This window comes from Mizuhopecten yessoensis, unplaced genomic scaffold (assembly GCF_002113885.1).
Source record: "Mizuhopecten yessoensis strain PY_sf001 unplaced genomic scaffold, ASM211388v2 scaffold3229, whole genome shotgun sequence".
Taxonomy (NCBI): Eukaryota; Metazoa; Mollusca; class Bivalvia; order Pectinida; family Pectinidae; genus Mizuhopecten; species Mizuhopecten yessoensis.
This window is the reverse complement of record NW_018404940.1, coordinates 1,763,949-1,778,327: the sequence shown is the minus strand read 5'-3', so window position 1 is coordinate 1,778,327 and position 14,379 is coordinate 1,763,949. Positions and strand designations below refer to the sequence as shown.

The 14,379-nt window shown below is 35.1% G+C and overlaps 1 protein-coding gene across 3 annotated transcripts in view; it reads right to left on the bottom strand.

Annotated features, from left to right (window-relative positions):
* The window catches only part of LOC110447164, a 207,253-nt gene that overhangs the window by 171,995 nt on the left and 20,879 nt on the right, over nt 1-14,379 (bottom strand). For all 3 annotated transcript variants that reach the window (XM_021492674.1, XM_021492673.1, XM_021492675.1), the window contains exon 2: nt 8,074-8,222. In XM_021492674.1, coding sequence (XP_021348349.1) covers nt 8,074-8,222 — 149 coding nt within the window. The remainder of the gene's footprint in view (nt 1-8,073; nt 8,223-14,379) is intronic.

Here is a 14,379-nt window from a genome sequence, read left to right as displayed (position 1 = left end):
TAGTCCCATCCGTCATTGTCGTGAATCTTATCTGGTTTAATTCTACTGTTGAAACCTGATACGACCTCCGGTATGTTAATAACATACAGAAAGTCTAACGATGTAAATTTTATAAATACATCACACCTGAGGAGCTGATTTGTCAATATTGACTCAGCCCTTGTTGCACAAGCTTTCATAACCCCGTAATAAATTGGGACGTCGCAGCGTGATCTATCGAGTTGTAATGAGATACCGTAAATAAACTGGAGTTTTGATGGATAAAATTAATCCAATTATCTTATCTATTTAATATCTGAAAAATTCTGCTTTCATATTTGACTCGAAGTATAAATTAAAATGACCTTAATGTTCAATTGACTGATGTTATTCTGGTTTTTCTATTTATAAGATCAAATTTCTGTTATTCACCTTGTCATTTACTGAGTTTGTTTTAAAATGCAGAATGCCTTGGCTTGAAATTTTTAAGAATTGGATTGTGAAATTCTGATTTTTTTCTGTTACAAGTCTGTCGTCTTGGATGTATCCCTGTCCCACTGCACCATGGCTTTTCAAATACACAGTAACCTCCCCTTAATTTTCTTATTTGGATACAACTGTAGCACAATTGGGCCAGGACGTTTCGATGGAAGCTTGGTCAGTTTAATAATCCGAAGTCCAGGATTCAAATCCCGGTCTAGCCATGCTGAATATTTACACTCAGAACACTGTTATTGATCTTGTTATATTTCATCTTTATTTTTTTTTTTCGTAAAAGTCTTTCAAGGTAAGGTTTTCTTTACAGAAATGATTTATCAAAGCTATAGTCATGCTGGTAAACCCAGTGTCCAGTGAGTATAGTTACAGATTTGGGAGCCGGTAAACCCAGTTTCCAGCGAGTATAGTTACAGATTTTGGCGCCGGTAAACCCAGTGTCCAGCGATTAAAGTTACAGATTTTGGCGCCGGTAAACCCAGTGTCCAGTGAGTATAGTTACAGATTGTGGCGCCGGTAAACCCAGTGTCCAGTCTGTATAGTTACAGATTTGGGCGCCGGTAAACCCAGAGTCCAGTGAGTATAGTTACAGATTTTGGCGCCGGTAAACCCAGCGTCCAGCGAGTATAGTTACAGATTTTGGCGCCGGTAAACCCAGTGTCCAGCGAGTATAGTTACAGATTTTTGCGCCGGTAAACCCAGTGTCTAGTGAGTATAGTTTCAGATTTGGGCGCCGGTAAACCCAGTGTCTAGTGAGTATAGTTACAGATTTGGGCGCCGGTAAACCCAGTTTCCAGCGAGTATAGTTACAGATTTTGGCGCCGGTAAACCCAGTGTCTAGTGAGTATAGTTACAGATTTGGGCGCCGGTAAACCCAGTGTCCAGTGAGTATAGTTACAGATTTGGGCGCCGGTAAACCCAGCGTCCAGCGAGTATAGTTACAGATTTTGGCAGTGATATGAGGATCCGTCAGAACTAAAACTTAACTGTGTTAAATTCTGTATATCATAACTTTGTGTATTTACCACAGATCAGAATTGGCTCCAAAACATTGTGATATCTTGGACAAACACTTTGCTGGAATACCCGCTGGGGTTTAGAGATTAATATGACGTGTTTGAGATGACTGTGACATTAAGTGTCTTGTCGTACTTTGTAGAAATCAAAATTAATTTTCGATAAGAATTTTAACACCAGATTTCAATAACAAACATGTCAGATACCAATCTTATACAACAAAGGTGAAGAGAGATGTGAAGTTCAAATGTTTTGACATTAATCTTGAAAAATCTTCAACAATCCACCTTTGAATGATAAAGTGCAAATATTTTGAGTACAATCACTATTTCTGTAAAACCCAGACCATCAGTAGATATCATCATAAACATAATGTCTGTTCAGATATAAAACTGGAACTAAAAACAGAGAAAAATATACTCGGGGCAAATAACATGATTTCAACATATTTTATTGACAAGACATAAATATATATATATACAATACTTGAAATTATCAATGATCTTCTAAAAAAAGACTGTGATGGCCAAATTTTAGGAGCAAGTATTTTTCATCTTTTTCTATTTAAATTTTTGTATAAATGGTTCATGTGTTCACGTACATATACATTTATACAGGTAAATATTATTACTGTAAAATACATGTTTATTTATTCCTCCTGTATAAACCGTCTCCACGATTAGGTAATTAAACATGGTAATGTAGACGTTATCACATACAACTGTTTGTTCCTCGTGAACTTTTTCTGTCTCAGCACAAAACATTCACAACTACCGTGTTGTTACAAACAGCTTAAATTTAATACTGACTTGCCACCAAATGAAACGCAACCAGACCAAAATGTAGTAAACTCGCAACAGATCAATTTCATTGATAAAGACATATTATATGCATATAAACTTCACTGATTCAAAGTTGTTGGTTCGTGAACTACAAGAATTCTAAACCACTGACAGAGGAATCTCAATTATTCAAGGTTATTAGGTATGTGAATTTCAACTTTTCAAAGCCATTCACAAAAGAACCTCAATATTCAAGGTCATTGCTACATGAACTGCAATCATTCAATGTCATTATACATAAGCTACAGATATTCAATGTCATTGTACATTAACTGAAATTACTGAAGGTCATTTACAAGAACTACAAACATTCAAAGTTTTTATGTATGAACTGCAATCACTGAGGGTCTATACATGAACTGCAATCACTGAGGGTCTGTATATAACCTACAATCACTGAGGGTCTGTACATGAACTGTAATCACTGAGGGTCTGTCCATGAACTGCAATCACTGAGGGTCTGTCCATGAACTGCAATCACTGAAGGTCTGTACATGAACTACAATCACTGAGGGTCTGTACATGACTGTAATCACTGAGGGTCTGTACATGAACTACAATCACTGAGGGTCTGTACATGAAGTACAATCACTGAGGGTCTGTACATTAACTGCAATCACTGGGGGTCGTCTGTACATGAACTACAATCACTGAGGGTCTGTACATGAACTGTAATCACTGAGGGTCTGTACATGAACTGTAATCACTGAGGTTCTATACATGAACTGCAATCACTGAGGGTCTGTACATGAACTACAAGCACTGAGTGTCTGTACATGAACTGTAATCACTGAGGGTCTGTACATGAACTGTAATCACTGAGGGTCTGTACATGAACTGTAATCACTGAGGGTCTGTTCATAAACTGCAATCACTGAGGGTCTGTACATGAACTGTAATCACTGAGGGTCTGTACATGAACCGCAGTCACTGAGGGTCTGTACATGAACTAAAATCACTGAGGGTCTGTACATGAACTGCAATCACTAAGGGTCTGTACATGAACCACAATCACTGAGGGTCTGTACATGAACTGCAATCACTGAGGGTCTGTACATGAACTGCAATCATTTAAGGACATTGTTCAGAAACTACAGTCATTCAAGGTTATTGCTCATGAACTGCAATCATTCAAGGTCATTGTTCATAAACTAGTCATTCATGGTTATTGCTCATGAACTGCAATCATTCAAGGTCATTGTTCATAAACAACAGTCATTCAAGGTTATTGCTCATGAACTGCAATCATTCAAGGTGATTGAAACAAGAAGCACAACTAGTGAAGGTTATTGCTACAGAAAACAGTTATTCGACCTCTAGTCCATATGAACTGTAACTATCAAGGTCATGCATTGTTACATTAAACTGAAACAATCAAGGTCAATGTTACATGAATGGCAGCTATTCAAGGTCACTTTCATAAGAAAATTGCATTATGTAATCTTCAAGATCACACCAACTTAATGTGATTCAAATACACTTGACTATTAAGGGTATACAATGTATGTTTGTCTACAAGCTTAATAATGCCAATATCTTTGACAAAGCAGTAAGATTACCAAGATAGTCTGTCCCTAGAATGGTCTCGCACTCTTCCTAAAGCTGTATTTATTTACTGTAAACTTTTAAGTGATAGTTACCTCCCGAATAGTTACACATACAACTGTTCTATATTTTTGTATGAAATTGACAATAAAGGACTCTAGACAAAATATTTTTGGAACTGAAAACTGTTTAAACTTCTCGGAAACAAAGCCATACATTCTTTCATCAATGAAAAATAATGTTTCAAATATTAATATTATCTTTTTGAATTGTCAAAATAAAACTTTAAATCCACTTTCATATTTTTTAATGCACATTAGTTGTAAACGTAAGTCTGTAGTAATTTAAAGTCCTACATGCGACAACAGAAATAAAAATAGCTCTAAATATAATCCTGTCATCTTTTACTTTGGAAATGAATACATCATGAATTAAAATGTAGACTCAAAATATACATAAGCAGCTTAAGACAGTATTTTATGAGTAAACATAAGCGCTACAGCCAGGGCAAGCAGCGGTCAATGTGTTAATCCTGACGAGACAGCTACACACCACCATATAAGCTGTAGGTGTAATATTTAACATATACATGTTATATATATTGGCAGGCACTTTGCCTGTCTATACATTCAGAATCTTTCCCAATTTAATTTAGCCAATTTTTTACCCAATTTCCCCAAAAAATTAGTTTCAGTGCCTACAATAACAGAACAAGAGTACCGCGGGGCGGAACAATATACGCCCATCGAATGCCATATAGTGTTATATACTTTCTTACATTGAACTAAGATCTTCATCATTCTAAGAGTGGTTAGCTGACATGCTATAAAAAATGTAAGAGAAAATCTCCGGACAAAAAATCAAATACTGAAATGAACAAAGGGCAATAGTTTTTTCAAAAATTGTCGAATCAAAATTCAAGGAAACACAACAACATATTATGATTATTTAGCCTACTAAGTTTCAAAGAAATCCGTCAAGAAATGTAGGAGAACATTGCCAGAGAAAAAATCAAATACTGAAATGAACAAAGGGCAATAACTTTTTGAAAAATTGTCGAATCAAAATTCTTTTGAGGGAGACACAACTTCATATCATGATTATAATGTATACTATGTTTCAAAGAGATCGGTCATAAAATGTAGGAGGAGATTGCCGGACAAGGCCGGCCGGCCAGACAAACCCATACCATAATATTGACGGGCATATAAAAAGAAAATCAGAATATTCTTTTTGAAATACAATAAAATCTGTAATAGGAAACCATCTTCAGGAAGTCAAAAGAGTGGTCTCTTAACACAGGTGGTCTCTTAAGGAGGTGGTCTCTTAACACAGGTGGTCTCTTAAGGAGGTGGTCACATTAGCAGGCTTGACTGCTGTACTAGCTTAAGCTTGTTAAAGTGCATTACACAATCATATTTCCTTATGAGCAAAATGTGTTTATTAGGTCATATTAGTGCCACTTCAGAATAATTTGTTGGACATTCAACTTATGCTCTGGATTTAACAACACAAAGTCATATCTGATCAAATCATCTAGTTCAGTAAAGTTAACAGTTAATGTATTTCATAGCAAGGCTCATGAGATCATAGTTTCTACGTCATAAACATATTTTATTCAACCTAATAAGTGACCTGGGCACTCTTAACAATTTACGAATATTGAAATGGTTCAGAATCTTCCAAAGGCACAAAAACAGGCATAGTAGGCCCTTTTTAAGAAGGTTTGTAAATCATGGTTAACTTAAAGGAGTTTCCGGACTGGAAAAAAGACAGGGATGCGCTCATTAGGTAAATACTGGTACCGTAAAGTTTCTTCAACATGGTCTGTAAATTCAATCTGATTCAAATCACAAGTATAGGTGTACAAACTGTTTTAATGCATGAGGAGGCCGCAGTACCCACTATACCAACAGACCACTCCTTCACCTATACCTATATCCTTTAATGTTCTCTCAATGCAGACACAAGTTGAAGAAACACCAGTAAGGTGGGGGGTCAACTTTTCTGTGTTTATGGCAGCAAGAAGGAAAGTGACACATGTAGAACCTACATGCATTATTAAAACTCCTCTGTGCATGCATTCAGAAAGTAAAAGAGACTTATCTCATAATAAGTAGTACTTCTGATGCACAGACATGTAATGGAACAATGGCAGAAATGCAAATACCAACGCAATATATTACATCACATTACACCGCCCCAATTTGACGACTTTTTATGTAATCCAAATATCACCTGACTTACCTGGGAATGTAAGGACACCTGGGTGGTTTCCCAGTCGCACGTTTCACAGTAAATCTCTCGGCCATGATTGCAGTATAAAACAGTTACAGTATTTCGTCACACATCTTATACATGAAACAGTTGAAACACTTTCAAACACTTTTCTGTATCAATCCAATCACCATATTTATTTTTTTCCAAATGTCAAAATGTGCATATTAATTTAAGAAAGACATGCCTTGTTGACAAAAATATTGAAATTTTTTAGAATTCCATTATTTTTCAAAATTCCGTGTATCAATTTGGCAATTGAATTTAAATCTCGTCTTTTGCTGTTGATATAATCCTGTAGAAGATTTTGAAGTTTAAAAGATAAATCCTTTTCCAAATGCTAGATTTTATCTTCCTGATGTCTGCAAAATGAAATCAACTTTCTCACAACTAACACTATTAGTTATTGACGAGTGTCCTTTCAACCTTTCTACTCTAAGTCACTATATATGACACGATGCCATGCAAACAACTGCAGATCTAATATATATTATAAACTTTGGCATTGTAAGTTACCATTTAATTTCATTTTCAAAGGGAAATTAAACTCTACCTACTTATAGACCCTTAATTCCCGTCTGACTGTATGATTAAATTAATTTGTCCACAGGTCATTCAGTTCCATTCTGTCTGCTCCAGGACAAATTTTAATTTCATAAGCTGGATTATACCTCTTAGATAGAATATATACCTACAACGTATAGATAGTCGACTACCTGATATATACTGTATATCTTACATCAAATATTGTCAACATAAAACTTAATCTTACTTATGGTTGAATGTTTTTAATTTTAGATTTTATTTACAGCACCAAAACTGCTATATCTTATTTGTAAGTGTGCTGCTTATAAATTTTGAGTACGGCATTGCTAAATCCAGATTGTACTAATGTTAGTTTGGTTTGGTTTGTTTGTGTTTTACGTCCTTTTAACAGCTATGCTCATTTAAGGACGTGCCAGGTTTTGGTGGTGGAGGAAAACCGGAGTTCCCAGAGAAAAACCTCCGACCGGTGGCCAGTACCTGGCGACTGACCCATGCAGGTCTCAAATCTGTGACCAAGTGGTGGAGGGCTAGGGTAGCAGAATGTCGGACGCCTTAACCACTTGACCACCAAGGCTCTAATTTTAGTACATTTTTTCACTATAAATAATGTTTTCAGTACATAAATAGCTCAATCATAGCCTCTTATGCATCTTAGTTTTCACTTAATGTCATTTCCATACAACAAACCCCCAGATTAAAGCCATTTTGGTCTAGTGTGGAGTAGATCAGTGGTACGCCATCATTAGCTGGAGAGTACCAACTTTCACAAGCATAGAAGAGTTATGTCCCTTTACTCAAGATATCTACCTTATTCCTCACAAGGTGATATCTGTATTCCAGGACATGTACATGAACAATCAAATCTGTAGCTACTGTGCATTTCAAAATGAACATTGTGTCTTCACTTGCTACAACGTTAAAGTGAACTCATTTGTATCATGCAATTCATGTTCTTATTAACATTCAATCAACTTGATTGAAATGATAGTGGAAACATAAAATTTCATATATTTGACTACACGTCAACCATCCATATAAAATGAAACTTTGCTAGTTCAGAAAGTTTGGTTTCTAAACTAAATGTTTAGGAAACTGAATTGTGTAGGTTATTGAAATAGGATCCTCTGCAAAACACATAGTAATTAATTTCAATAATTTGATTGAAAAAGTTATTAACTTTTTTTTATTTGATTTAATAGACAACAATTTTCCTTTGAACCATATGTCCAACATCCCACTACCTCCACGTTTGTTGCATAACCTAAAGTTCCAGATTGAAAAAGTTGGTCCCAGCTTGATGTTACATGTATTACCTGTCCTGTACAATATGATTTACAAAACATAACAAGGTAACAAGAGTTATGTCCCTTACCTCCAGACTAGCAGTGTGAGGGTCCTGAAGGCACTCTGGATCAACTGTACAGCCTCGGTCAGAGACACACATTTCACATCATTCACACCAAGTACATAATCCCCGAGCCTCAGAGAGGCGCTTACATCCGCCTTCCCCTCGGCGTTTATCTGAAAATACATAGAAATATTCTTCAAATGGGTAATAATCTTTCCAATTGCTGCTGATCATCAAATTAGAAATAATATTATTACCTTTGGCATTATAACGAAAAACAATGTCATTTTTTTTACAGATGTATTCCAAATAAAACACATATTGTGATGTATTTTACAAAATGACTTTAGTTCTGAAAATTTGAGTATTTTGGAAACAGAAGAAAACTGAACAAAGATCGTGGGACCTAGTAATCATTGGAATATATAAAATACATTAAAATAAATACAGATACCCCGGAGGGTTATCCAGCATTGTCCAACTAAAGATGATCCATTGATCATTACAAGTACAAGGTAAATGGAATAAAAATAAAATCAAAGATATTATTATGTACCCTGGTAGATCTCTGAATTAAACACTTCATTTAATTTTTGTCTACTTGACATGACTGAAGCAAGGTCTCTTGCCTTGCTTGTACTAATGTATAACACAAGCTGTATATTCTCACAAAGATTTTAATTTGTCTTGTAGACAGATACTCAACTACAGAACAAACAAATCTCGTCAGTGTGTTATTAACCATTCTACTATACTACCATTAAGTGTCCCTAAGGCGTAGACCAGCTTCTGAAAAACAAGCACAACAGCTTCCGGTTTGTCAAAAAACAAATACACCACCCTGTGTATTCAACCTTCAAAATTGTTTACATAGATTCAACATCTTGAATATCTTTGAATTATTTTAATTGACCAAAATCTATTTAGAGCAAAGAGGTATGTTATAGAATAGCGGCTCAGTGTGAGATGTTCGTCGATCAGAACACACTGCTGGCATGCAAATTATGAAGTAAATAGTACCGAGTGAAGGGCTTTCCGGAGGTGCTTATAGTCACCTGCATCTGGAAGAGTCTTCTAGCCCACTGAATACAGACTGGTACCTGACTGAACATTAATTATCACAGTGAAACAAATATTTATAAAATTAAAACATTTTTGTTTGGTTTGTTTGTGTTTTACGTCCTATTAACAGCTATGGTCATTTAAGGACATGCCAGGTTTTGATGGGGGATGAAAGCAGAAGTTCCGGAGAAAAACCACCGACTTAGGGCCAGTACTTGGCGACTGCCCCAAATAGGGCTCGAACCCGTGACCCAGTGGTGCTAGTGGTAGCAGAATGTTAGACACTTTAACCACTTGGCCACCGCGGCCCTGTATATAAAAAATATCTGACAATCTCTATAAATTAATCAAAAGTGCATGATAAAAAAAAATTCAAATGAATACAAGGGGATTTTACAACTCAAACACATATTCTAGATTTTTAATGATACATTGTACATGACAACCTTTATAAGCTGACACCCTGTGGAACAAAACATTATTTGGATTAGAAAGGATGTAAAATATACAGGTTTTATTTGGTAGATTTTTTATGTTGGATAAACCAGTATTTCAGAATATCCAGGGGTTGAACTACAGGTTTCACTGTGAAATTAAAGTCTATTCTGCTCATGTGATTACCTATTAAGTGGCCACCTGTGTTAAGAGAACATCTGTGTTAAGTGATCACCTGTGTCAAGTGGCCACCTGTGTTAAGTGGCCACCTGTGTTAAGAGACCACCTGTGTTAAGTGACCACCTGTGTTAAGTGACCACCTGTGTTAAGAGACTGCCTGTATTAGGAGACCACTTTTTGGACTTTCTGAGGGTGGTCTACATCTCTTTATACAAGTTTGACTGTGTAGGTAAGCTGAACGATCACTTCACATGTCTTCCTTACAATTGTGGAATGACTCTAATGAAATGTACATACAACTAAAAATTGTATATACGTCTGATACAACGTATCTAAAACCTAATTTCATCTAGCTGTATATGTGTATTTTAAGAATTAAATAACACAATATATCTAATGCTAAAATGGAATTTTTACCTTTCTATATTATTTTCAATTTGAAATCAAATAAACTCTAACAATGTAAACATCGAAGCTGGAATGTTGTTATTTACATCCTACAATAGAAAAGGGAAGTTGTAATAACGTCATTACATTGTGTGGTTTCCCAGTTAAATTACCTTTTTATGATAATTCAAGATATATCTATAAAGGTGTTAACAACACACCAATAAACTCTGATAAAAAGCACGCTGACTCATATAATCATGTGACACAATGTACCCAATCAAAACACTGTACAGTGCCACAAACTTATGTACCTCCATAAAGTGCAGAATTCAACACTTCCTCCTGAGCTGCCATCAAAGACATGTTTACAAAGGCTGACACAGGGCTTACAATTGAACAGCTTCTGTTAGACTATATAAATGTCAAACTTCCTCTTGTTAGTGAGGTTGCTGGGCAATAGGATTGCATCATTCATGACCAGATCTAAAAGGGGTTCAAACAGAGAAAATATACCATCATATCAGAAAAAAAAATCAACAGGGAAATAAACAAGAGGCCCAGAGGGCCTGTATCGCTCACCTGCATAATGAAGCAGTCATAGCAAAATAATCTCATTAGATATTAATTACAAATATTTCACTCACAAACTTTGTAGTCTCCATCCGTTGAAGCTACCAGCCAAATACTTTTATATGATTCTATGCTTTTTGGTTATTCTTCAGAAATATTTGTGATATTTGACATATTTGTCCCTGTGACCTTGTAAGTGGGTCAAGGTCATTTCCCTTCTCAAACTTTGTTGGCTCTATTCCAAGAAGCTACCAGCCAAATCTTCTGAATTTGTGCCTTTTGGTTCTTCAGAACAAGTTGTTTGAAATGTTGTTGGCCTCTGTGACCTTTAAAGAAGGTTTAGGTCATTTTCATTTGCAAACTTTGGTGAGAAGCCACAAGCCAAATATTATGATTCTATGCCATTTGATTATTCAGAAGTTGTTTGATGTTCAGAAGAAGTTGTTCAGAAGAAGTTGTTTGACCTCTATGACATTGAAGGTAGGTCAAGGTCATTTTCATTTTAACACTTAGTCGGGCTCTATCCAAAAAACCTAACTTGCCAAATATGAAGATTCTATACCTTTTAGTACCTCAGAAGAAGTTGCTTGAAGTGTTTCACATATTTGACCCCTATGACCTTGAAAGAAGGTCAAGGTCACTTTTGTTCTCAAAACTTGACAGGCTCCTACCAATGAAGCTTTCAGCCAAATATCATGACTCTTCAGAAGAAGTTGTTTAAAGGAAAAGATGACGGATGGTCGACAGATGGAAGGGCAGGTGAGCTAAAAACTAGAAAAGTCTTGTAAAATATCCTTGTACCCCCATTTTCACATTGATGAAAATTAAGCTAAACACAAAATGCAACCAAAGTCAGTAAAGTTGAAAATATAGGTTACAGTGACCAACATGTCAAATAATGGTAAAATACTCTTGAAGATTATCTTTATACACAAACATCTGATGACTGTGGGACATATATATTCCTTCTTGCCCTTTGATAAAAATAAAGCGAAATGCGAAGCCTGACCAAAGTCTTGATCAGTCAAGTGAAAACTATAGGTTGCAGTGACCTTTGTTTTATATAAAGGAGTAGTGTTCCTCAAGATGTTTTGATAAAGAATTTTGATTACAGGAGCCGGACACAAAGTCTAACTGTTACTAAACAAGAGGCCCAATGGGCCTGAATCGCTCACCTGGTATTAATCTCACAAATAATCTTTAAAGTGGACTAAAATACAGCTACAGGCAGAATATCAGTGTTTGACTCATAAGAACCTATTATAATTTTATGAGAAGGGAGAAATACACCAGGCGAAAATTGAGTTTATGAAAGTATGGTGAATTTAAGTTGCCCAAGACAAAAATTTCCCAGTACACAGTATTACAAATGTCCTCCAAATTATCTTAATAGGTACAATGGAAGCCAGATGATACTGACATTTCCCTCTGACAACCACAGTGTACTTGTAACCACATTAGACCATTTTGAGCACCAGTGACTAAGTATATCCTCATCCACAAAATTTAAAGAATCAAGCAAATAAGTTGTGTTTTTTCCCTATTTTTCAAATTGCTTATTGCTGTCATTATGACATACTAGATACATGTTTTATTAAATGATTTGTAGGATTCACACACAAAACACTCTCTCCATGGAAAAATAGTTGCATTTGAAATGAGGGATATCTCCTTCATTGCAGGTTTCAGAGGTTGACACCTATGCTGTTCTAACACTTATTTTCCATCATATACATTCACTGAGGTGAGGAAGTCATGAGAATAATTTTCTTAAATTTGATCTTTTACAGATTAGAACCAAGTATACACTTTCAGGTTGACAGTTGTTCATCACAACTTTTTTATTCAGACAAGATTGACATTTAATCAGTATTTTTTGGTACCTACACTGACAACCTTGCCCAAAATCATGAAAAAATCAGAAGTCTGAAAACTTCTTTAAGTATTGAAAACTGAAACTGTCTTTAGTATTGACTAAACCAATCACAACATGAAGAGTGAAGTCATAAGTTATTGGCTAAGCAAAAACTTAACTCTAGGGTTGTTTCATGATCCTGGGGCCAGGTTTTACGCATGCGTAACTTCTCAGGGTTCATGCGGTACAAAGGTAGTCAGTACATGATAGTTTAAGGTTGTTTACTCTGTACAATATAGCCTTCCGTGACTAAATATAGCTTTCTTATTCTCGGTTACCACGCTCCGACAGTTATGTATGAAGATTAAAGACCATTATCAAAATCTTTATTTACGATACAACCTATCCACAAATATCCTTCAAAATCATTGAAAATTCCTACACTATCCAATGAGCATCACCGCAGTTCATAGGTTTATAATTACATTAAACATGAAAGACTACTACAATGAACTACAATGTACTTCATAGTAGGTATATATCAAAACCTTGTTACACCGCTAGAATTTGTCCAGGGATTTTTTTCCACATAATTTGGTGATATAGCAAAGGAAACATACCTAGAAATATTTCAGAAACATGAAAAATGTACCTTAGATTGAACAGTTTTAAAGTCAAGAGTCCAACATGTTTTTTAACATATGTGTCATTTCAGAAGGAGGGGAAAACAAACTACAAGCTTATAATTATAATATATTAAATATCTGTATGAATGTGCATCTCAATCTAAAATAATATACAACATTTTGAAATATGTATGATACGGTAAATAATGAAAAGTTGAACTCTATTCTTTTATCTGTCACAGTTTCCACCAAATTCATTAACATAATTAAAAGTTTCAAGATTCATAATTGCATATCTGAATATTAAATCCTACATTCATAAATACATGTGTGAAGATTGTGTGCTATATAAATATTTTTATTTTTATTTGAAAATTGCTCAATCAGAATTCACAATGCAAGGTTCAGATGTGACGTAATGGTATCAATAATTGCTTCACTTTATCTCAAAGGGTATTTAAATACAATCTTAGGTAAACATTTGAGAATTGCTTTGAGGCACAGATGGACTACAATTACCTGTAAAAGGTTATGATAATTTCATGTTTGATAATAAACATGTATTTATGTATGTTTATGCATGTGATGCCATATACAGGTAATTATATATATATATAATCTGATATGTATAATCTACCTGAATGCATGTCAGCATGTCATACAGGTATAATTATAGATTTAATTTCAAGCTTTGTGTATCTAAATACAACGAAACATGCATACTGCCGCCTTTAAAATGGGATGAAATGAAGGCATTTTTCTGTGAACATTTTAGATTTTTACAACCATGTACTGGATTCATCCTTAAATAAACCCAGAGTCCAACACCTAACCTCTGATTCAAAAATAGGGACACAAGCTTATTACAGGACAATGAATAGTTTTTGTTGGCCTTTTTACTGAATTGCAATAGATATGGGTGGGCTTATTACCAGGCATGGGCTTATTGCTGAATTAATATGGTAATATTCTCTTCCCTGATCCCTCCCTGCAATTTATACTAATATATATATAATGTTAAGTTAATTTATTGATTAATTGATTGGGTTTTATTAAGTAGTCCTCACAACAGCTGAGTTTTTTGTCTTCAGTTTCAAGAAACGTACAAAACCTTTTTTGGTTTCGTCTCTACTCTGTGAAATGTAGGTCTATATGTGTTTTGTCAAACCTTTTAGGAAACCTGATAAAAGTGTTTTTGCAAACTTTGATCCT